At 35.3% G+C, this 24,297-nt stretch overlaps 3 protein-coding genes across 3 annotated transcripts; all 3 read right to left on the bottom strand.

Annotated features, from left to right (window-relative positions):
* Positions 1–4,308: 4,308 nt before the first annotated feature.
* On the bottom strand, positions 4,309–6,799 carry LOC123228202 (cytochrome P450 71D11-like). Its single transcript, XM_044653541.1, has 5 exons — positions 6,710–6,799; positions 6,244–6,425; positions 5,033–5,462; positions 4,832–4,908; positions 4,309–4,621 (listed from the first exon to the last, which is right to left on the bottom strand). The coding sequence occupies exons 1-5, from the start codon at positions 6,797–6,799 to the stop codon at positions 4,309–4,311; spliced, it is 1,092 nt and encodes a 363-aa protein (XP_044509476.1).
* Positions 6,800–13,463: 6,664 nt separating this feature from the next.
* On the bottom strand, positions 13,464–16,235 carry LOC123228135. Its single transcript, XM_044653429.1, has one exon. The coding sequence runs from the start codon at positions 16,233–16,235 to the stop codon at positions 13,464–13,466; it is 2,772 nt and encodes a 923-aa protein (XP_044509364.1).
* Positions 16,236–17,406: 1,171 nt separating this feature from the next.
* On the bottom strand, positions 17,407–22,355 carry LOC123228069. The gene is made up of 3 exons (XM_044653307.1): positions 19,595–22,355; positions 17,981–18,063; positions 17,407–17,622 (listed from the first exon to the last, which is right to left on the bottom strand). The coding sequence occupies exons 1-3, from the start codon at positions 22,353–22,355 to the stop codon at positions 17,407–17,409; spliced, it is 3,060 nt and encodes a 1,019-aa protein (XP_044509242.1).
* Positions 22,356–24,297: the final 1,942 nt, after the last annotated feature.

Raw genomic sequence — 24,297 nt, 5'->3', positions numbered from 1 at the left:
AACTTACCAAAATATATTTTAAAATTGATAAGATTTTTTATTTTTTTAGAGTTTAAGTGATAAATTTTTTAACTAGTAAGGATATCTTGATAATTTGACGTTTATATTAAATATTAATAATTGTTTTGTAATTTTATTATAAGGGCAAAATAATCATTTTTAAGAAAACTTAACAAATTTATTAACAAAAGCAAACAAGGGTCGGAAATTTAACTTTTTGAAGCTTTCATCAAACTTTGGGTGGAAATTAGTTGTTTGACCTAATTTTTTAAAGCTTAATTCACCATTTATGATAAAGAATCATGGACAGTGTAATCGAGGAGCCTAAAATATACAAGCAAAGGTCTAGAATGAATAAAATTAATACTCTCTTTTTTCAATAATGTTTGTCTTAGTATATGACTTGAGCATGAAAAGGCCACTAGGACAAAACCCCTAAACAATAAGCACTAATTTGTGTATGATAAAATTTTAAAATTAAAGAATTTTTAAATTAAAAATAACTTGACATTTAATCATACAATGAGGTATATTTTTTTATATACATATTAATACTTATCATTAATAAACATAGTTTTACTCTATCAAATTTCGATTTCGAGTGATTGTATAGTTAGCATATATCTCCTAACTTGAGCAAATTAGTTTCAGGAAAACTCTCACATAAGTGCATTTTTTTTTTCTTTTTTTTACATAATTAGACAACTATTGCAATGTCCTTATAGAAAATCTCAATCTTCTTGTAACATATTTAGTCCAATAGTCCGGTTCACTATTATAGATTTGTTTTTGGGTTTTACAACTTAAAACATGTTTTAACAACATAAGGAGCTCACATTAATACCCTCAAACAAATCTAACATCCAAAAAGCACCGAAGAGATGTTGGATTTGTCTGTGCATCTCACATGTTATGTAGCAGAAACTTAAATATACAACCTCTATGCTATTGAAATATAATAAACAAATAAACAGAATATGGGAATGCAGAAAAATAAAAGAGAACACAAGAATTTACGAGATTTAATAAATGTACCTACGTCTTTGACACCGTTGATCATTTTCATTATCTTTAAAGAATAATTATATAGAAAAAATAAAACTATTAGATATCCTTAGTAATAAGATTCTCTTAATACAATTGTAACATTTTGGGATGATCTTAAAATTAAAACCAAGGCTTTTATTTATAGTCTCTGGTAAATACAATCAAAATAAAAGAATCAATGTGGAACCTAAAAAGCCACTTGTCAACACCACATTGGTTAGGGATGAGAAGCTTTGACTGATTAAATAGTCTACAAGCTCCTTAAGTTGTCAAGACAGGTTTTGGATTTCAAAACCTAAAAGCAAAACTATAATGAATTGTATGTCAGGCAATATCTTTACAATGGCTCAAGCTATTGGACTAAGGATGTTACAAATGGTATTAAAACGGCACAGCGTGTCCTCTTGAATGATGTTGGGGCAAATAGGAAGGACTAATCTTGCATCACCAAAGCAAGGACATTAAGTCCTATAGAGAGGGGGGGGGAGGAAGGGTGTATGTGATACTCTTAGACAATTTCATATTAGCAAAACACAAAAGAGATATTAGGTTTCTTAAGCTATTAAAACGCATTTTGAGTTATAAAACCCCAACGTAAAACCATGATGAACTGTATGTCCAAAGACTTTGGATAATATCTTAATAGTGAATCAGGCTATTAGAGTAAGGATGTTACACTTCTTTTTCCTTTTGTTTTTGTAGTAAATTCAACAAATTTCTCTATCTTTCATTTGTGTTAACTAGGAAAGGAGAAGGCAAAACCTTTTTTATCTTATTGTTTCTTTCTATTGCTTTGTTTATATTATGATAGCAAGACTTCTTATTATTGTCCCCAAGATAAAAGGTCTTGATCTTCTTTAGGAAAACCCGAATGTGCAAAGAAATGCTACTTACCCAGCTTTAATTTCAATGCAATTCCTGATATTAAAGGGTGAAATCTTCCTTTCTTTAGCATACATATAACTTCAGGACAGCCCCAAGATAAAAGGTACTACCGAAATTCCTGGTATTACTGAGCTTCAGGACAGCGTCAAGATTGAAATCTTCCTTTCTTTGGTGTACATAAAACTTGTTCCCACCATACAAAAGTTGCCAGAAGGTTTTGAACAGAACCCTTCTAGTTCTAGCCTGAAACTTATTGAACTTCTACTTCCAAGAAATCCAGTCTTTCATTCAGAAGTTTCCGCCTCCCCATATTTTAGTAAACACTGAGAGTCGGAAACAACAACTTTCCTTTGGAAAAAAAAAACCCGCACAGTCTAGCTTAGTTCTTTAGACATGTTCAGTCTGAAATATGAGTGGGTGTGAGCCCTCAGACGATTTCTGAGACACAGCTCCATTGCCGCCACTATAGTAACAAGTTATAAAAGTTAAAAATTGGAACACAGAATAATCAAACTTTGTTATGGATGATTCAGACACAACTGAATTGCAATGAACAGCGTAAGGGGGTCGAGTTGCAGAAGATAGACTAGAGTTGAAAGACAAAAGAGTTTAACAGAGAGGAAAATATCAGCGTATGAAGCCAAAAAAATATCAAAATGCTACCGATTTGTAAAGTCGAAACTACAAATCTTTCTTTGCGTCAGGGTAACATAACATTTGTGGACAGTCAAAAGTCAAACTAAGTTTCCTGAAGATTTGGAAATTTCCGAAGATCAAATATCAACAGAAGATAAGAATTGTTGCAATATTTCAGAAACTTCAATGGTTAGATTAGTAATTTATTTAGATTTTCGGACGTAATTACAAGTAACAGGTTCTGTTTTTGTTGTAATTTATTCAGTCTTCTCTATCATTCGCATTGGTGATATAGAAGCCATGGCCGGCCAGGAAAGCTATATGCATCAAAATAAAATAATCCTGGAGGATTTGAAATTATTGCCTTATTGGTGTTGTATGTTCAAAACTTGGAAAGAATTCTCTGATTCCTCCGTCGTCAGCACCCACTAAAATTTATTACTGCTAATATTTTAATGGTCGTGTTGAATCCAAACTCTTATTAATAATTCCAAGATTTATAAATATATACAAAACTTCATGTTCTAGACATACCCTAGAGGTTTACTAGTTTCACAGAAAGAATGAATCGGTTAACAAGAAAAAAAAAAAACCCTAGTATATAACAATTGTTGCTTAAATGTAATTGAATACAAAGTCAAATATTATTTTATACTTAATTAAAAATTGACAATTGTTTTACGGATATACCCTCAAAGTTTACTAGATTCATAGAATGAATGAATCAGCCAACAAGAAAAAAAAAACCTCTAGCACATAACAATTGTTGCTTAAATGTAATTGAATATAGAGTCATGTATTATTTTATATTTAATTCAAAATAAACAGATCATCATTGATTCTAAAATTGGTATTCATTCATCCCACCTTCACCTCCACATGTGGCACCTTCTCCAGCCGACCTTTCCCTTTAACACATTGTCTCATTTTCAATATCTTAATCTTAATAGAATTCCCGGGTATTTTATTGTATCACGTGCAGCTCTTGATTACTTAATCATCTCTTGTGAGTTTATTTCGGCATCAATAATAACCAGTTTTAAAAGGAAAAATGGCATGTTCAAAATTTGTTATGGGTAATGCAGGAATAACAGATTTACAATGATCAGCATAAGAGGGTCTAGTTGGAGAAGATAACACAAGATTTCAAAGAAAAATTACATAGACTAACCCATAAACTACATTTACATTGTTGTCAAATACATGTAAAGTATTTATCAACTAGGGTCTATACATAAAAATTACACTGAAGTGTATGTAAAGTAAGAGAAGATGTGTACCACATAATTTTTGTGCCCACAGTTTTTCATCTTGTAATATTCTTTATTCATAATGAAAATTTTCTCCATCGTCTGTCCATAGTTTTTCTCATATTGAGGTTTTCACCTAAATACTTTTGTCTTTGTATTGAGTATATTTGCATTTTTACTGATATTCTTTTTTGGGTTACAAAACGAAGAGATTGTCTGATAGTCTTTTATTCATCAGATAAGACTTGTAGTTACAAGCTATCTCGTATTCCAGAGACTTAGGTTGCATTTTAGCCTTAATTTATGCTCTATAACTTACATGAAAACCTAGGTTTGAATCAAGAGGGATGCATGAATTCATAAATACTCTGCTATATCAGCACAATGTGACAGTAAGTTTCGTCATGTCATTCAGAGTCTCAACTTTAAACTGAGATTTACAATCCAATCTTTCTAAGACTCTGTGTTCTTTCTTTTTTTTTTTTTTCCCTTATGAAGAAGCTGGAGGATGATAAGGAATGGGAATAATGTGCAGCTTTTCTTTTCTTCCCACAGTTATACCAAAAGCCTCTGCCATGTCTAAATCTGCATTCTTCATCCCACTGGAAAGTTTCCAATCAAAATGGTACAGAAACATTGCCAGAGGAAGCTCAACATTGGCCAGACCAAATGAAATTCCAGGGCATATTCTCCTACCGGCACCAAATGGAATGTACTCGAAACCGGTCCCCTTGTAGTATAGTGAATGATTAAGGAACCTCTCTGGATTGAAAATTTGAGGTTCATTCCAATATTCTGGATCTCTTCAAATCGCCCATACATCGACAATGACTCTGGTTTTGATGGGGTATGTCAAATCCATTAATCACACATTGCTTTCTACATTCTCTAGGAATTAACAGAGGTGCTGGAGGATGTAGTCTCAGAATCTCTTTTACTACTAGCTTCAAGAACTTCATTTCATCGATACTTGCTTAGTAGATCTTGCCTTTTTTATTGAAGACTTCCCCCACCTCAGGTTGTGCCTTGTTGTAGCACTCTTGTATTTTTCATCATCTTGCACATTGTCCCCACCAGCACAAAAGATGTCCTGAAAAGAGGACTTATGAACAGATCTCAGCTCAAAGGACAAATTTATATATAAAGAAAAGGATTCTACATCATGATTAAAACTCAATCACAAGTTTTGAATGGTGTCATTGAACGGTACTTGCCGAGACCACAGCTTTTATGTTGTCGATAGGTAAGGGAAATTCAAGATCACCATGCTCTTGAACTTTCAAAAGAACATCAACCAGATCATCTTCAGCTTCCCCACTCTTGTCATTCCTCACCTTGTGGTCATTTAAAATTTTTTCAACTATTCTGTCAGCTTCTTGATGCAGCTTCTGTACAAGAAACTTGAACCCAGTGATCCGTTGGAGAAATCCAATGGAAGGAAACAGATCTGCAATACTAAAACCCGCCGTCACTTTTACTGTGTCTTCCATCACTGATATGAATAGTTCTTGATCTTTGGATTTGCTGCCAAATGCTGCCCTGGAAGTGATTCCATAAATCAGTGTGAAAATTTTCTCTGTAAGGTTGATTGGCGGTCCCGCATTTGAAGCAAGCCAATGAATAAGAGCAGACACCTCTTCCTCTCTTATTGATCAGAAAAATTGTTATAGTTAAGAGATAGCCAAGTGAGCTGGACAAGTTTAGATAATGAAGTTGAGACTTGACCAGTAAAACCATTTGATGACAAATCCACGTAGGTGATTCAATTAGAGACACAGGACACATTCGGCAGTCTTATGTACTTAAATTATTTGTCTCTTTCTCTCTTTTTCTTTGTTTTTATAAGTGTGTCTCTTTCTCATTGCAATTTCCATGGGTCACTTTCACCATTACTCGGAAACCTTACTTAATCCATAAAGGAAAAATAAAAAAATACAGGCTTCCAAATTATCAAAAGCTCTTTGATTTCTGTTCTGATAGATTTTGCTCCAAGAACACAGAACTTTGGAAAAATTTGTCATAATAACAAAATTTTGAAGATCTTTTTATGACAAAAAAAAGGCATTTGAAATTCTATGAGAGAAGCAATTGATATACCTTTTTTTTTTTTTTTCTTCTCTTCAAGCACTCTCAAATGTTATTATATTGAATAAACATTTAAATTAAAAAACGCACTATTAAAAAAAAAAAAACCACACTTCCAACAGGCAGCGTAGGCCTTGATCTCCCACTGTGAAGACAGAACTAATGAAAATTCCTTTAAACATTACTCTATCAGCTAAAACGCCGCATTTTGATTTCCAAAGTGGAAAACTCTTTAAACTAATTCACCATTGCTGAAACTTCTGATCATTCTGCTTAATCATTTCAGGTAAGCGCTGTTTCCAAAAACATGTTCCCTGAAATTGAGTAGCTAGAATTGGACCTGTTAAAAGCGGAGGCAGCAACAATGTCACTGGAGAGGACGTCTAGTCGAAGCAGTCCACGGGCCAAGCTCAACACGCTATGAATGAACTGCACACCAGTTCGGCAGCAGTTGCTGGAGATCATGACTAGGAAATTCCACTTGAGAGTGGCAAGGCGGCTCAAGCAATGGTAAATGTGAGCCTGAGAGTAATTAGACATTGTGAACAAGGAAAATGGGGAAATTAGGAATTTTCTGTTATGAAGAGAAGTGTAGAATTTTGGTGTTGTTTTTTTTCCAAAGGAATGTAGTGGAGGCTGAAAGCGCGGTTTTGTTATATGGATATCAAAACCACGCTTTCAGCCTTCACTGCATTCTTTTCAAAAAAACAATACCAAAATTCTACACTTCTCTTCGTAACAAACAATTCCTAATTTGCCGATTTACCCCATTCACAAAGTCTAATTACTCTCGGGCTCACATTTACCATTGCTTGAGCCGCCTTGCCACTCTCAAGCGAAATTCCGTCGTCACCATCTCCGGCAATCACTACCGAACCAGTGAGCAGTTCGTTCATAGCGTGTTGAGCTTGGTGCATGGACTGCTTCAACTAGGCCTCCGCTCCAGGGACATTGTCACTGTCTCTGCTTTTAACAGGCCCAATTCTAGCTACTCAATTTTTGGAAAAATGTTTTTGGAAACAGCTCTTTCCCGAAATGGTTAAGTAGAGTGATCGGAAGTTTTGCAATGGTGAATTGGTGTAAAGAGTTTTCTGTTTTGGAAATCGAAACACAGTGTTTTGGCTGATAGAGTAATGTTTAAAGGAATTTTCATAAGTTCTGTGTTCACAGTAGGAGACCAAGGTGTACGACTGCCTTTTGGAAGTGTGTTGTTTTTTTTTTAATGGTGCGTTTTTTAATTTAAATGTTTATACAATATAATAACATTTGAGAATGCCTTGAGAGAAGAAAAAATATATATCAATTGCTTCTCTGATAGAATTTCAAATGTTTTTTTTTTTCATAATAAAAAATCTTCAAAATTTTGTTATTATGACCATTTTTTACAAAGTCCTGTGTTCTTGGAGCAAAATCTATCAGAACAGAAATCAAAGAGCTTTTGACAACTTGGATGCCTGTATTTTTCATTTTTCCTTGGAGGATTAAGTAAGGTTTCCGAGTGATGGTAGAAGTGACCCTTGGAAATTGCAAAGAGAAAAAGAGTACATAAGATTGCCAAATGTGTCAAGTAATTTCCCTCAGAAACTTGTGAGAGAGAGATCTAGTACTCTGAGAGGACTGCTTGTATTAAACTTTGGCAAATCACCTATGTTGTCTCTATTTGTTGACAATATTAGCAGCTGGAGAAATGGAAATAGAAAATTTTTATGGAAACTTGCCTTGCATCTGACTATTCCTAAGTTTGAGGGATATCAAAGAAGAAGACAGGTTTACCAAAGAACCAGTTGAAACAATAGACAGGTGAACAGAGTCAAGATAAAGATATCTTAATTCCGTTAGATTTCGCAAGAGATTGTTGAAATCATGTTGGTCCATAATTAGGCCATAGTTGGAGAGATCAAGCGAAATAAGATCAGACAGGAAAGACATTTCGGTAAAAACTGAGCCAAACAAATTGGAGAAAGAAAGGTTTAGATGTGTTAATTTGGTGAGCTACCAAATTTGGGTGAGATATGCGATTCAAGGAAATTATTGCTGGAGATGGTGGAGGCGCAAGAGGCTGCTATTTTCATGGAGAAAGCCAACCAGCCAACTCGAACCAAGATCGAAACCAATCACATGTCCAGTGAATCTATCACAAGTGACACCAACCCACAAACAGCAATCACTACCCTCTTTCTAGGAATCTGTTTTAAAATACCCACTAAATGGATCAAAATCAAAGGTCTCGCAAAACAATGAAGCATTTTTACGAAGGGAAAAGGTGTTCTTGAAATGAAGTAGAGCAACACTTTGTTCAGGGAAGCAAAGCATTGGTGATGGAGAAGAGAATGAACAAACAACTTGAAGATGGAAGATGAAGAGGAAGAAGAATAACCCCCACATCTTTCTTCTTTTTAAAGAAGCAGAAGAAAAGGAAATTGCTGATGGGAAAATGAAAGAACTTTCAGATATATATATATACTTTTCCTCCAAACTCTTTCCATTTTCTTTCCTCTTTATACTATTCTTTGTTGATTGAGAATATAAAAAACATAAAAGTTACACAATTTATTGGGTATCCATGCTGAGTTTATTTAAAATATTATATAATTTAAACCAGTTATTGATCAAACAGTCAATTTAAATCAACTGATAATTAGACTAATTACTGTGTGGTTACGTTCGATTACTTTTTAAATTAATACAAAAAATAATATTTAAAACAATTTTTCTTTACATATTAAAATATAAAATCCGAATTACATTTAAATAAATTCGAATTATATTCCTTCAAAATATAGTAAATAAAAATTCTACTAATATATAATACATCAAAAGTTATCCGCTTTGACTTGACGATCAAATGACAAACCCAGACAAATTGACTACTAGTCAAAGTGGTCAAACAATACAAACAAATATTGGTCTTACCTAGATTGGATAAGGGAACAAGCTCCAATCGAACTGATTGAACCGACTATTCTAGTCTAAGTTTCAAAACCATGACTCTAAGATGGGGTAAGAAGAGGCATAAATTAGCAACTTAATAAAATATACTCTTTGTCTAAATTTAAGTCTTTTGAACTTTTTGTCTAAATTCATTTTTCTTTACATTTGGGGTTGAAAAGGTAGGACCTTTGATTATTTCGGAAGATTAAGGTCTTGATCTTCTTGAACAAAAGACTTGCCCGTGAATGCGCCTTTAGCTTTTTATTATAATTCTTTTAACCTTATCTTGCTTTTTATAAAAAGAAAAGACCTACTTTTCAACCCTAACTAATCAAAACATATATAATAATGTATATTTTCATTTTTTTTCTCTTTGCTTTATATTTTTTATTATAATTTTTTTTTCCACTTTCTCCCGTTTATAATAAAAAAGTGTTAAATAATTGCGGCGCCTCTTTAGAATTATGTCTTACAGACAAGCATCCAAATTTTTCCTTGCAACTTGCTGCCACCTTCCAAGAAGAAAAGCGTCCAAATTTCGCCAATCAAGTTGCTGCCACCACCTTCCAAGAAGAATGAAGAAAGATCAAAGTCGGTCAACTAAACGACATAAGCAACTATAAATAGGGACCATGTCCCGGCCAAGAGGGTGCTCAAAAACAGAAAGTGTGAGTGTTTTTGCTGCTGGGTGTTGTCCTGTGAATTAGTGCACAAGTAGTGAGTGTGTGTTGAGAGCCTTTTAGTGTTCAGTGAGTCATTGTTCAAGTGAATAAATGTTTTTGTGCTAGTGACTACTGAGTGTAGAGAGGTATTGTTAAGTGTGTTGCTGTGGTTTTGTAATTCTTGAATATTACTGAAGTTATTGTTTTATAATTACCACTTTTGCTCAACCAAAAGTTGTGCTTTCTTAACCCTTTTAAACGGAAGATATGGCCAAAATTTATTATGATTGGATTCAATTTAAGTTGTTCTAGTTAGAATTGCAACTTGAATTAAATGAAATGAATTGAGTTTAAGTTAAATATTAGATTCGTTTTCATAAACTAATCAAGTTTAAATCAAATAGAATATTTGAATTTGAGCACAGATGGAGTCCAAATTTAAATTACTTGTGACTAAGTTCCAACATAATTGATCTTGAGTTAATCTTGTGCTAAACTTTTTACCTTTAAGTCGATCTTGACTATGGACATGTTCAAGCTCAATTTGGATAGAATCGATTTGTTAATTTATCATTTAACATGAAGCCATGATTGACATGTTGGTCTTCTTCAGCAAAGTTTTTACCTGCAAATACTTGATCCCTACCCATGATAATTCAATGTTGGGAAATTTGTCTATAAGTAATGGGTATTATATTAGACTTGGCAGTTTATGTCATTGAGTTGTGTCAGTTCGGGTTTCATGTCAAAAACTTTCAATTTTAACTTGACCGGATTAGAATTGAATTGAAATTTTTAACCCTAACCCAACCATTTAATATTCAAATTACTCCGATTTGAGTCAAATTAACATGAAAGTATCTATTATTTTCACTCTGTAAAATATTTTTATCGTTTTAAATTTTTCATCAAATTATCCCAACCTACTATTAATAAAACACACAATATAACATTTTTTTTCATTGTATTTAACCAATGATAATTCAATCTTGAAAAGAAAAAAGAAAAAGTAATGCCTTCACAAACTCCTAAAGCAATAGCTTGATTGCGTCCATTGACTCATATGTCAACTGTTTGCTCACATGAATTTCTTTGGTGAAGGCTCCATCAATTGTTTATTTTATTCATTGTAATTGCTCCGGTCAATGCTTCGATTATGAAACAAGATAAAAACAAAAGAAGATCTCCTTTTATACGCAAACTTTTATACACAAATCCTAATTGACATATTCTTGACACATGTACTCGCAAGTTGCATGTTTGCTATTCCACTAGTTACATGTTGTATTTAATTGAATGTAATGAGAAATCTACTCTAGGTACAATTATATGTTATATTATACTTAATTTAAAATCACCTAATTATTTAATAATAATTCATCATTAATACTTAAATTGTTACTCATTTATCCCACCTTATGGTGCCTTTTCCATCCAACCTTTCCCCTTAACACATTGTCTCATCTTCTCTTTCCTGTCGTGGAAACTTTGCCCCAACCTGCCCTTCTTTGTTGTGACTCCACCAAGTCACATCCCCATCCTACCTAATCGATGTGGAATATACAAATAAATCCAATTTATTTCTTTTTATTAATATAGGATTTACCTAAAGGTATCACGTTACGCTTGATACATTTGATATGAATACTCACCATAAATCTTATCACCAACGGAAAGGGGGAGTTGTCGTACCCCAAGAAGCGTTATGTTACCCTTAAGCAAATCTTATATCGGCAAAGCACAGAAGAAATGTTGGGTATGTTTGTACTTTATCTATGTATCACATAACGGTTAAGGGTGAGAGAATTTGACTGATTAAATAATCTGTAAGCTCTTTAAACTGTTAAAATGTATTTTGAGTTGCAAAACCTAGAAGCAAAACTATGATAGACTATGTGTCTAAAATAGACAATATCTTAATAGTGGACTAAGTTATTGGACCAAGGATGTTACAAATGGTATTAAAGCGGTTTTGCATATCCTCTTAAATGATGGTAGGGCAAACCTCAATGAAAACATTGATTCCCGTAAGAGAGATGTATGTGATACCCTCAGGAAATCTCACATCGGCAAAGCATGAGAAAGATATTGGGTTTGTCTATACTTTGTTTATATATCCCATATCAGTTAAGGATAGGAGAATTTGACTAATTAAATAGTCTATGGGCTCCTTAAACTATTAAGACATGTTTTGGGTTGCAAAGCCCTGAAGCAAAACCATGATAGACTATATATCCAAAATAGACAATATCTTGACAGTGGGTCAGATTATTAAACTAAAGATGTTACAGTTCATCGTAGAACTTTCCACCCCATATCAAATTGCATATCACTTGAATACCTGTTTGGATATCCCTTCCCCTTGTTCTTTTTCAGCTTCCCTTTCAGCTAGCATGAGCTTCTTACTTTGTTCATTTCTATGAATTCATGTTTCAGACCTGGAGATGTCCTGGAAGAACTCTAAGAATTTTTAAACAAGATCTTATAGAAGTACCCTGAATCATTCACAGTTTTTTTTAATTTCCCCACAACATAAATAGTGTCTCGGATTGACCATATTGCTGTTTCTGTTTTCCATTTCCAGGCACTGAATCTGCTCAAACGAAACAATTGTATGCAAATTATCAAAGAGTACTGCACCAAAAAGCTTTCAGTTTTTTGAAGAGTTGCAATCACTAGGGTATCTCAAATTAAATTTATCAAATGCGCTTGCAATTATTGTACGGAAAATTCTCAAGGGCAGACATCATCATTTCCACTGGAAAACTCATCCACCTAATTCAGAATTGTGGAAAAAGCATCCTAAGCTAGGAACAGGCGTTCCGGTAGTAGCAGGGCATTCCAGGAGCCGTTTCAGAGGCATTAATTTGGGCAGAATGATGAATGAGCAGGGGTAACGGGATTGTTCCATTCTGAACTGGCAAATGGCAAAAATTTTCCCATTTTCCATCGATGGAACAATCTTCCATTGTGTTTTAGTTTCAGTCAAATTTTCCTGTTTCAGTTTTTGTTGAACTTTTATTTTCAAAAATAGTTTTTGACAACAATTTAAAGGATAATTAATCCCAACAATAGAGATTCTTTTTTTTAATTATTCATATTAGTTTCTTGCAATAAAGTTAACCTAGGAGTTACTTGATACAATTCGATAGTGGTTTATCAAATCACCAGGATCTCTTGATTGCTTAATCAAATCTCTTCTGTGTGTGTTCTGGCATCAATAATGACTAGTTTTGAAAGGAAAAATAGAAAATGGCATGTTCAAAATTTGCTATGGGTAATGCAGGGATAACAGACTCACAATGATCAGCATAAGAGGGTCCAATTGCAGAAGATAACACAGAGTTCAAAGAAAAAGCACTCAACAGAAAGGAAAATGTCGATGTATGGGACCAGGATGGCAATATTGAAGGATTCATGATTGAATAAGTGTAGCCTTCAATGAATTGCAAAGTCTTAAACTACTCAATCTTATGTAAACTTAACATTAGTAAATAATTTAGAGTCTTTGGACAAACAGCAAGTAACAGATTGAAACTGTTTTGTTTTTATTGTGGCATATTAAGCTTTGAGTATCATTCCCTTTCGTGATATACAGGCCATGGCTAGCTTGGAAAGCTTTGGCCTTTAATTATTCTGTTGATTCAACATGAATTTCTTTAATGATGTTCATCTGATCAAAATTTATGAACCTTTTCTACACCCAATAAAGTTTGAAACAGATACCCTAAAATTGTATGTTTGCCCAGAAAACAATTATAATCTGGGTGCATTTGGTGGAGCTTCAAAATAATATGTAAGTTCCTATATATGGCATCTATTAATATTCAAGCAATTTGATTCAATAATGACAGAACCCTTTATCCATCTGCTGTTTTTCTTCTGCATGTATAATCTATGACTTGTGCATATCCAAAGACGTTACAACTAGTACAGCTGAAATAAACAAGATAATATAGCAAGATAATCACTTGTTACTATCCAAGTCCAAGGCTGCAGTAGCTAAGGTTTTCTCATCAGAAGGGCTAGATTTCTCACACAACTGTGATTCAATAACAACTGGAACCTTCTCGTATCGATTGCCCTCCCAGAATTTCTTGGGAATAATGCATTGGCCTCCAAACCTCTGCTGCAGCAAAGTGATTCCAGCAAACAATAGGCCCCCTAAAGAAATAATCACATCCCAGGCAGTTGAATAAAAATCAAAATTGCGAGCAGCGAATAAATATGATCCTATAGAAGTGTAGCTGTGACCTCTGTAAAGATCATAAGCATGTGGCAACAAACGAATAAAAGTGGTTCCAAGGTAGAATGAACAGGATAGAATATTCTCTTTAGAGTTCCTGAATGCATTGAGTAGGATTTGAGGTAAAAGAAATCCATCGGAGACCAAACCTGCATATGATTTCAAGTCATTCCAGAGAGAACGTTGAGGTTGTGTTAGGTGAAACACAAGCAATATATTATCATGGCTTCTATTCCTCCAGATAACAAGCGACAATATTAGGGCTCCAGCTGCATATAATGGCAAAGAGACAAGCAAAGTTGACTTCTCAGCAAACCACAAGGCCTCTGGGTTTCCACCAGCTGATCTTGCAGACCATGATAGATGAAGAAGGCGAATTTCCATGAGGAAAGCTACCATTGTTAATGTCCTGACGAGCACCTGATTCGCTTCAAACCATTGATTGCTTCCAAGCACAACAGTTTTTTGCAACAAGGCTTCAAAATTTAGAAGAAGAGCTAGCATGTGGCCCAAAGTAAGAATAAAAAGCATGGAAATTGAAATGAAGGGAAGCACTTCAGGATGCTTTTTCACATGGAAAAGCTGCAATCCCATGAAAACACAAGCAAGCGTGTTGGTTATAACTGCAATGATGATCTCCAGATCCATCCTTTTAATGGACTTCTTAATTGCAGGTGTAGTATAAGTAGCTGAAGTCACATCAAATTTTTCAAAATAAAGAGGATCTGATTTCACCCGTGTGCTTTTGATGGTTCCTTCGATATAACCTTCCTTCATCTTCAGACTGGATGGAGGAAACTGGAAATTAATAAGAACTTCACAGTCTATAGAGTCATGTATCAATGATTGATTCTTCGGAACAATATGTCTGCAACCTACCATACAAAGTTGTCCTGTTTCTGCATCATAAATTCCTTCGGCAGAAAACTTTAGGATCTCATATCTCCAGGATACATCAGATCTCAGGTTGATGCTAATTAAGTAGCTGATATTGGCAGGGCTGTTATCCCTCAGATTTGCCTGTAATGCTGAATATGCTTGATATGCATATCGATTATAAAATTGGTTACCAACAAAGAGGGGAGTTGCAGTGCCCCAAGAAGGGTTTATCTTAGAGCTTTTAACCCACATATCAAATCGTATATCATTAGAGAACCTATTTGGGAATCCCTTCCCCTTGTTCTTTTTCAGCTTCCCTTTCGGCCAGCATGAGCTTTGAACTTTTTCCATTTCTGTATATTCATATTTCCTACCTGGAAACGTCCTGAAAGGACTGCGAGAACTTTGGAACATGATCTCATTAAAGTAACCTGAATTATTTACAGATTTTTTGCTCCAAATTTTCCCCACAACATTACTAGTGTCCCTGATTGACCATATTGCTGGGAAGCCCAACCTCAGCCTTGTTGTACAATCCCCAACTTGAGCATTAGACAAAGAACCTGTGGTGTTCAAAAATCGGCAAGCTACAATACACAGCTGATTTATCTTGTAATCCCACACTGCTTCCCCAATCAGTGTCGTGGTGAGATTGAAAGGCTGGTAAAATTGAGTATAGCTATGGCTAGGAAATCCCACCAGGACTCGCATTCTTTTTTCCTCCTCCAAACACTGAATTTGTTCAAAGGAAACAATAGTAGGCAAAAATCCAACAGCTGCACCAAAAGGTCCGCAATTTTTTGAAGAATCACAGTCACCAGTATACCTCAATTTAAATTCATTAATTGCTCTTGGCAATATTGAACAGAAACTTTTTGAGGGCAGTGAATTGATGGGTAAACCCTTCACAGTATCATCTGCTCCAGAAAACTCCTTCCCTGATTCGTTTGAAACCAAAGTGTACTCATAATTCAAACTTGGAAGAAACATTACAGAAATCGGTTCAAAGTAACTCAAAGCATTCAAAGAACTCAAGCTCTCCATAGTTCCGGTAACCAAAGTAGTGATATTACTACTGGAATTCCTGAGATTACTGAGCTTCAGGACAACCTGAAGATTGAGAGCCTTACGTTCTTTGGTGTAGAAATAACCATTTCCCACCATACAAAGGTTGCCAGAAGATTCTGACCACAGCCCTTCAAGCCTGAAACTTATTATACTTCTAGCATGAAATCTCCCAGGCCTGTATACAGAATTTGAAACATTTCCTGGGTAGTAGTGGATGCTTTGAAATGCAAACTCCAGAATTCCTGCTACACTTAAAACGCCGTCCTGGTTAGTTCCAATGACACTTTGTACCTGAAAGGTGAGTGACTGTAAGCCCTCAGACGGGTTCTGAGAAAAAATGCTACTGCCACCAGCATAGTAACCAGTTCGGATAGGAAAAGATGAGAGCTGGGCGTATTTATACTTTGTTATCGATGGTTCAGGGACAACAGAATGACAATGATCTGCATAAGAGGGTTGAGTTGCAGAGGATAACAACGAGTTGAAAAACAAAGCGGTCAACAGAATGGAAAATATCCAAGTATGAAGCCCTGATGACCAATTCATGTTTGAAGGAGAAATGCAGTTGCTACAAAATGGTAAAGTCCTTAAACAACTTAATCTTTTGTTGTGTGAAGATACATGGAGCTCTCCGTCTTGTTACACCCAAAAGACAAACTGAGCTTCATGAAGACTTGGAAATTTCCGAAGATCAAACATAAATGATTGAAACTGCTTTGTTTTTGTGTGACATATTAACCCTTCTCAACTGGCTTTCAGATATACTATTCATGGCCGGCTTGGAAAGCTATATAAATCAAGAAAGACAAAGACACTTTGGAGATATGTGAATAAAATAGTCACCCGTCTGTTTCAGTCTCAAAGTCAATATAGACTTGGAAAATCAGGGCGAGGAAACATTAGTAATTTTAATAGTTCAAAAGGATGAATGTGTTGTAGAAAATTTCAGGAATTTTCATAAACACTGTTAATCTAATCAACATTTATTAACCTTATTAGCTAGATAAGTTTAATTTATATTTCTAAGTCAAGTTAAATTTTCAAAGACAAACTCAACAATTGGCAGTTTCCCAGAACATAATTACAGTCTGGATGCATTTGGTGGAGCTTGGAAAAAAATAAATAAATTACATCACTGGTTGAGAATTGCAGTAGGAAACATAAATGATAATTTCGGTTGTCATTCTCTTAAGAACTTCAGAAAAAAGTCAGTTCGATGTGAATTAATATTTAAAAAAAGAAGAGTCCATCAGCCGATACTTGTCAGTGTTTGGCAAATGGTTCTATATTTCCTATGAGCTCAAAGAGCAAATTAAAATAAGAAGTAAATCTTGAAACAATACAACTATGCATATCTATTTGTGTACTCCAAATAGATATGTATAATTTTGCTTATATTAAAATTAGGCATGAGTGTAAGTTAATATTAAAAAAGAAGTCTATCGGCTAATACTTGTTGGTGTTTGGCAAACCGGCTGATAATATAAGAAAAGGGGAAATTATAAAGAATAAGGACTTCAATAACCCCATCCATATGTACTCCTATGTACAAAATCCAAAATTATTAGCAGGCAGGCATCCTCAAGAAATAAACATGCGATTATTTATAATTATTTTCAAGCTAACATTATAATATGATCGAAATCCTAACTTGAATGTCTTAGTCAAAAAACGCTCTGCGTCTAAATCTCAAAATTAGCATTTCAAAAGAATGAATCTATAATGACGTCTTAGCCTTAGGTGGAAGATTACCAACTACAGGGGCCCCTCTGCTTGTTTGAGTAAGGAAGTTCTCAGAGTCCTTGACTCCAATTTTACTAAATTCTTTTACAAGAAAATCGATATTTGCAGCCAAAGAGTCCTTAAAATGCTTTGGGCAGCTCCTGTTACCCTTCTCAATGAGCTGTGGCCCACCTTCGACGTGAAATCCCACCTGTGCACCATAAAATATGGGATTTGTCTAAGAATCTCACGTTAACTTTTATGCAGTTGATATGAATACCCACCATAAATCTTGTCACCAATGGAAAAGCAGAGTTGCTGTACCCCAAGAAGCGCTCATCTTAGAACTTTCAACCCCATATCTTAGAACTTCCACCATACGGAATTGCATCACTTGAATACCCATTTGGATATCCCTTCCCCCTTGTTCTTTTAGGCTTCCCTTTCGGTTAGCATGAGCTTCTTGCTTCAGTCATTTCTGTGTTTTCATGTTTCAGACCTGGAGATGTCCAGGAAGAACTCTCAGAATTTTTCAACTAGATCTTATTAAAGTAGCCTGAATGATTCACAGTTTTTTTAATTTCCCCCAGCATAAGTAGTGCCTCGGATTGACCATATTGCCGTTTCTGTTTTCCTTTTCCAGGCACTGAATCTGCTCAAACGAAACAATTGTATTCAAATTATCAGAGTACTGCACCAAAAATTTCTCAGTTTTTTAAGAGTTGCAATCACTAGGGTATCTCAAATTAAATTTATCAACTGCGCTTGCAATTATTGTACAGAAAATTCTCAAGGGCAATGAACTAAGTGGTAAACCCCTAACATCATCATTTCCACTAGAAAACTCATCCACCTGATTCAGAATTCTATTACCACCGTTATAATTGATGCAGGAATTGTGGAAAAAGCATCCTAAGCTAGGAATGGACGTTCCAGTAGTAGCAGGGTATTAGAACTGCTATTCCAGGAGCTGTTTCAGAGGCATTAATTTGGGCAGAATGATGAATGAGCAGGTGTAACGGGATTGTTCCATTCTGAACTGGCAAATGGCAAATTTTCCTGCTTTTGACAGAATGTCAAATGACTGAAGAAACGAGATCATTACTGATGGAATGACCATGAACTGAACCCAAAAAGGGTGTCCCATCGATGGAACGATTGTTCCATTGTGTTTTAGTTTCAGTCAAATTTTCCTGTTTCAGTATTTGTTGAATTTTTATTTTCAAAATAGGTTTTTGACACAATTTAAAGGATGACTAACCCCAATTATAGAGGTTATTTTTATTGATTATTCAGTTATTTATATTAGTTTCTTGAAATAAAGTTAACCAAGGAGTTATTTTTATTGATCCTGTATCCCTTGGATCTGTTGATTGCTTAATCGATCTCTTGTGTGTATGCGGGCATCAATAATAACTAGTTTTGAAAGGAAAAATGGAAAATGGCATGTTCAAAATTTGTTATGGGTAATGCAGGAATAACAGATTCACAATGATCAGCATAAGAGTCCAACTGCGGAAGATAACACAGAGCTCAGAGAAAAAGCACTCAACAGAAAGGAAAATATCAAAGCGTGAGACCAGGATGGCAATAATGAAGGATTCATGATTGAATAAGTGCAGCCGTCAATGAATTGCAAATTCTTAAACTACTCAATCTTATGTAGAGTCAACATAATATAAACAGATTAAATAGTTATATTAGTAAATAATTTAGAGTTTTTGGGCTCAATCAAGTAACAGTTTTTTGGCATATTAAGCTTTCTGTATCATTCCCTTTCATGATATACAGGCCATGGCTAGCTTGGAGAGCTATGGCCTTTAATGATTGTGCTGATTTCAATCTCATAGAATTCTAAGATTCAACATGAATGTCTTTAATGATGTTCATCTGATCAAAATTTATGAACCTTTTCAACACCCAATAAAATTTGAAACAGGTACCCAAAAATTGAATGTTTCCCCAGAAAACAACCATGATCTGGGTGCATTTGGTGGAGCCTCAAAATAATATGTAAGTTCCTACATATGGCATCCATTAATATTCAACTAATTTGATTCAATAATGACAAAACCCTTTATCCGGTCTGCTGTTACTCTTCTGTGTATATAATCCATGACTTGTACATATCCAAAGAAGTTACAGCTAGTACCGCTGAAATAAGCAAGATAATTACTCGTTACCTTCCAAGTCTGAGTCTGCACATGCTGAGATTTTCTCATCAGAAGGGCTAGATTTTTCCGGCAATTGTGATTCACTAACAACTGGAACCTTCTCATATTGTTCACCCACCCAGAATTTTTTGGGAACAATGCATTGGCCTCCTAACCTCTGCTGCAGCAAAGTGATTCCAGCAAACAATAGGCCCCCTAAAGGCATAATCACATCCCAAGCAGTCGAATAAAAATCAGAATTGCTAGCAGCGTACAAATATGACCCAGCAGAAGCGTAGCTGTGACCTCTGTAAAGGTCATAAGCATGTGGCAACAAATGAATAAAAGTGGTTCCAAGGCAGAATGAAGAGGACAGAACATTCTCTTTAGAGTTCCTGAATGCATTGAGTAGGATTTGAGGTAAAAGAAAACCATCGGAGACCAAACCTGCATATGATTTGAAGTCCTTCCAAAGAGAATGTTGAGGGCCTGTTAGGTGAAATGAAAGCAACATATCATCATGGCTTCGATTCCTCCGGCTAACAAGCAACAATATCAAGGCTCCAGCTGCGTATAATGGCAAAGAGATTAACAAAGTTGACTTCTCAGCAAACCACAAGGCCTCTGGGTTTTCACCAGCTGATCTTGCAGACCATGATACCTGAAGAAGGCGAACTTCCATTAAGAAAGCTACCATTGTTAATGTCCTGACGAGCACCTGATTCACTTCAAACCATTCATTGCTTCCAAGCACAACAGTTTTTTGCAACAAGGCTTCAAAATTTAGAAGAAGAGCTAGCATGTGGCCCAAAGTAAGAATAAAAAGCATGGAAATTGAAATGAAGCGAAGCACATCAGGATGCTTTTTCACATGGAAAAGCTGCAATCCCACGAAAACACATGCAAGTGTGTTGGTTATAACAGCAATGACGATCTCCAGATCCATCCTTCTAATGGAGTTCTTAATTCCAGGGGTAGTATAAGTACGTGAAATCACATCAAATTTTTCAAAGTAAAGAGAATCTGATTTCACCCGCGTGCTTTGGATGCTTCCTTCAATATAACCTTCATTCATCTTCAGATTGGATGGAGGAAACTGGAAATTAATAATAACTTCACAATCTATAGAGTCATGTATCAATGATTGATTCTTCGGAACAAGATTTCTACAACCTACCATACAAAGCTTTCCTGTTTCTACATCATAAATTCCTTCAGCAGAAAACTTTAGGATCTCATATCCCCAGGATACATTAGATCTCAGGTTGATGCTAATTAAGTAGCTGATATTTACAGGGCTGTCATCCCTCAGATTTGCCTGAACTGCAGATCCTGAAATTCTTGAGTTTGGGCTAATTGCTGAATATGCTAGATGTGCATATCTGTTATAAAACTGGTCACCAACAAAGAGGGGAGCTGCGTTGCCCCAAGAGGGGTTAATCTTAGAGCTTTTAACCCACATATCAAATCGCATATCATTAGAGAAACTATTTGGGAATCCCTTCCCCTTGTTCTTTTTCAGCTTCCCTTTCGGCCAGCATAAGCTTCGAACTTTTTCCATTTCTGTATATTCATATTTCCTACCTAGAAACGTCCTGAAAGGACTACGAGAACTTTGGAACATGATCTCATTAAAGTAACCTGAATTATTCACAGATTTTTTGCTCCAAATTTTCCCCACAACATTACTAGTGTCCCTGATTGACCATTTTGCCGGGAAGCCCAGCCTCAGCCTTGTTTTACAATCCCCAACTTGAGCATTAGACAAAGAACCTGTGGTGTTAAAAAATCGGCAAGCTACAATACACAGCTGATTTATCTTGTAATCCCACAATGCTTCCCCAATCAGTGTCGTGGTGAGATTGAAAGGCTGGTAAAATTGAGTGTACCTACCGCTAGGAAATCCCACCAGGACTCGCATTCTTTTTTCCTCCTCCAAACACTGAATTTGTTCAAAGGAAACAGTAGTAGGCAAAAATCCAACAGCTGCATCAAAAGGTCCGCAATTTTTTGAAGAATCACAGTCACCAGTATACCTCAATTTAAATTCATTAACTACTCTTGGCAATATTGAACAGAAACTTTTTGAGGGCAGTGAATTGATGGGTAAACCCTTCACAGTATCATCTGCTCCAGAAAACTCCTTCCCTGATTCGTTTGAAACCAAAGTGTACTCATAATTCAAACTTGGAAGCAACATTACAGAAATCGGTTCAAAGTAACTCAAAGCATTCAAAGAACTCAAGCTCTCCATAGTTCCGGTAACCAAAGTAGTGATATTACTACTGGAATTCCTGAGATTACTGAGCTTCAGGACAACCTGAAGTTTGGGAGCCTTACGTTCTTTGGTGTAGAAATAACCATTTCCCACCATACAAAGGTTGCCAGAAGATTCTGACCACAGCCCTTCAAGCCTGAAACTTATTATACTTCTAGCATGAATGTATACAGAATCCAGGATGCTTTGAGATGCGAACTCCAGAATTCCATATATACTAAATACACCGTCTTGGTCAGTTCTATAGACTCTTTGTGGCTGAAAGGTGAGTGACTTTAAGCCCTCAGATGGGTTCTGAGAGAGAATGCTACTGCCACCATCGTAATAACCAGTTTGGAAAGGAAAAGATGAGAGCCGGGCAGCTTCGTACTTTGTTATCGATGGTTCAGGGACAACAGATTGACAATGATCTGCATAAGAGGGTTGACTTGCAGAGGATAACAAGAAGTTGAAAAACAAAGCGGTCAACAGAATGGAAAATATCCAAGTATGAAGCCCTGATGACCAATTCATGTTTGAAGGAGAAATGCTGTTGCTACAAAATGGTAAAGTCCTTAAACAACTTAATCTTTTGTGGTGTGAAGATACATGGAGCTCTCCGTCTTGTTACACCCAAAAGACAAACTGAGCTTTATGAAGACTTGGAAATTTCCGAAGATCAAACATAAATGATTGAAACTGCTTTGTTTTTGTGTGACATATTAACCCTTTTCAATTGGCTTTCAGATATACCAGTCATGGCCGGCTTGGAAAGCTACGTGAATCAAGAAAGACAAAGCCACTCTGGAGATCTGTGACTAAAATAGTCACCTGTCTGTTTCAGTCTCAAAGTCAATACAGACTTGGAAATCAGGGCGAGGAAAACTTAGTAATTTTAATTGTTCAAAAGGATGAATGTGTTGCAGAAAATTTCATGAATTTTCATAAACACTGTTAATCTAATCAACATTTGTGGACCTTCTTAGCTAGAAAATTTTAATTTATATTTCTAAGTCCAATTAAATTTTCAGGCATATCCAACAATTGACAGTTTTCCCAGAAAACCATTACAGTCTGAGTGCTTTTGGTGGAGCTTGGAAAAAAATAAATAAATTCTAAGGTTAGAAAATTGCAATGGGAAACATAAATGATATTTTTGATTGTCAATCTCTTATGAACGAAAAAGTCAGTTTAATGCAAATTAATATTAAAAAAGAAGTCCTTCAGCTGATAATTGTTAGTATTAGGCAAATGATTCTATTTTTCTTATGACTTAGAAGAGCAAATTCAAGACGCAAGGATTCAAAATTTTTAATAGCATTGAAGAAGTAGAGATGGCAATGGCATTTAGTGAATCCCCGTCTTCGTCCATGCCCCATCCCCGTCCACGCCCCATCCCCAATGCGAGGATGACAGGAAATTTATGTCTCCTCCCTAAAGGAAAAATGTTTCTCTCATTTCCTTTCTCATTCACATAACGAAAAATCTCTAACCTTTCCCCTCCCCATTATTGCTTAAAAAATAATAGAATATTTATCAAATATCAATACATATTTATAATAATTTAAAACTTTTAAAGTCATTCAATAAGAGTTTAGAAAATATGTAGGAGAAGGGACGACTCAAAAAGGGTACATGTCACGCATATAATTATCTTCGTCTCTAATTGCATTTGTCTCCGTCTCCATCTTTGTCTTTATTAGGAAATCTTCTCTCCGTTTGAGAAAGGATAAACCGAAGACCCAATTTCACAGACAGAATTGTCTCTCTAAAAATAAGTCAAGTTTTGTCCTAGGAGTCCTACACATGAGATAAAATTCAAATAATAGTAGATGTTTTGTACTGAAAACACCAAAATACATCTGTTAGAATCTTTAGTATAAAATATAAGACTTGCATCTCACATTGAAAAGTATAGACAACTAGTGTAGGGTTTATATTATCTTGGATTCTCTTATCTTAAAACTAGTGTTTGAGATATGGTTCTCCTAATGTTCATATCAGCCCCCGATACTAAACACAAAATCCTGCTCAGTTCCAGACACTTTTGAGCCTGAAATGACACTGCGCGTGAGCCCTCAGACAGGCACTGGGACAGAATTCTGTTGCCACCGTAACCATTACAATTAACTTGATCCAAGAGAAAAGAATGAGAAGAATGCGCGTTTATACTCTATTATGGATAATGCAGGGACGACAAAAGCATGACAATGATCAACACAAGAGAATTGAGTTACAGAAGATAACAGAGTCATAGAAAAAGCAATTAACAGAAAGAAATATATCGAAGTACAAAGCCATGATAACAAAAGTTGAAAAATTCATGATTAATGAAGAAGTGAAGTTGCCACTGGATTGTGAAGTCCTTAAACTATTAAATAATAGCAAAATTGCATGTCTTGGGGTCTAATTATTAAGGTTGGATTGAATTGGATCAATTGAATATGATAACAATAAATATGAATGTTCATAACCT

This window comes from Mangifera indica, chromosome 1, assembly GCF_011075055.1.
Source record: "Mangifera indica cultivar Alphonso chromosome 1, CATAS_Mindica_2.1, whole genome shotgun sequence".
In the NCBI taxonomy this organism is placed as follows: domain Eukaryota; kingdom Viridiplantae; phylum Streptophyta; class Magnoliopsida; order Sapindales; family Anacardiaceae; genus Mangifera; species Mangifera indica.
Note: the sequence above shows the minus strand (reverse complement) of the source record. Positions and strands in the feature narration are given on the sequence as shown.

What these genes read in the sequence shown, in the direction of transcription:
- LOC123228069 (XM_044653307.1), bottom strand. Translation starts at nt 22,355, where the DNA reads ATGAATTGGTCATCAGGGCTTCATACTTGGATATTTTCCATTCTGTTG. An exon ending in TGCAGACTCAGACTTGGAAG is followed by an intron (nt 18,064 to 19,594) that starts GTAACGAGTAAT and finishes TCGTTTGAGCAG; the next exon opens with ATTCAGTGCCTGGAAAAGGA. An exon ending in TGGGGGAAATTAAAAAAACT is followed by an intron (nt 17,623 to 17,980) that starts GTGAATCATTCA and finishes TATGGTGCACAG; the next exon opens with GTGGGATTTCACGTCGAAGG.
- LOC123228202 (XM_044653541.1), bottom strand. Translation starts at nt 6,799, where the DNA reads ATGAACGAACTGCTCACTGGTTCGGTAGTGATTGCCGGAGATGGTGAC. An exon ending in ACATAAAAGCTGTGGTCTCG is followed by an intron (nt 4,909 to 5,032) that starts GCAAGTACCGTT and finishes TCCTCTTTTCAG; the next exon opens with GACATCTTTTGTGCTGGTGG. An exon ending in ACAACAAGGCACAACCTGAG is followed by an intron (nt 4,622 to 4,831) that starts GTGGGGGAAGTC and finishes GGCGATTTGAAG; the next exon opens with AGATCCAGAATATTGGAATG.
- LOC123228135 (XM_044653429.1), bottom strand. Translation starts at nt 16,235, where the DNA reads ATGAATTGGTCATCAGGGCTTCATACTTGGATATTTTCCATTCTGTTG.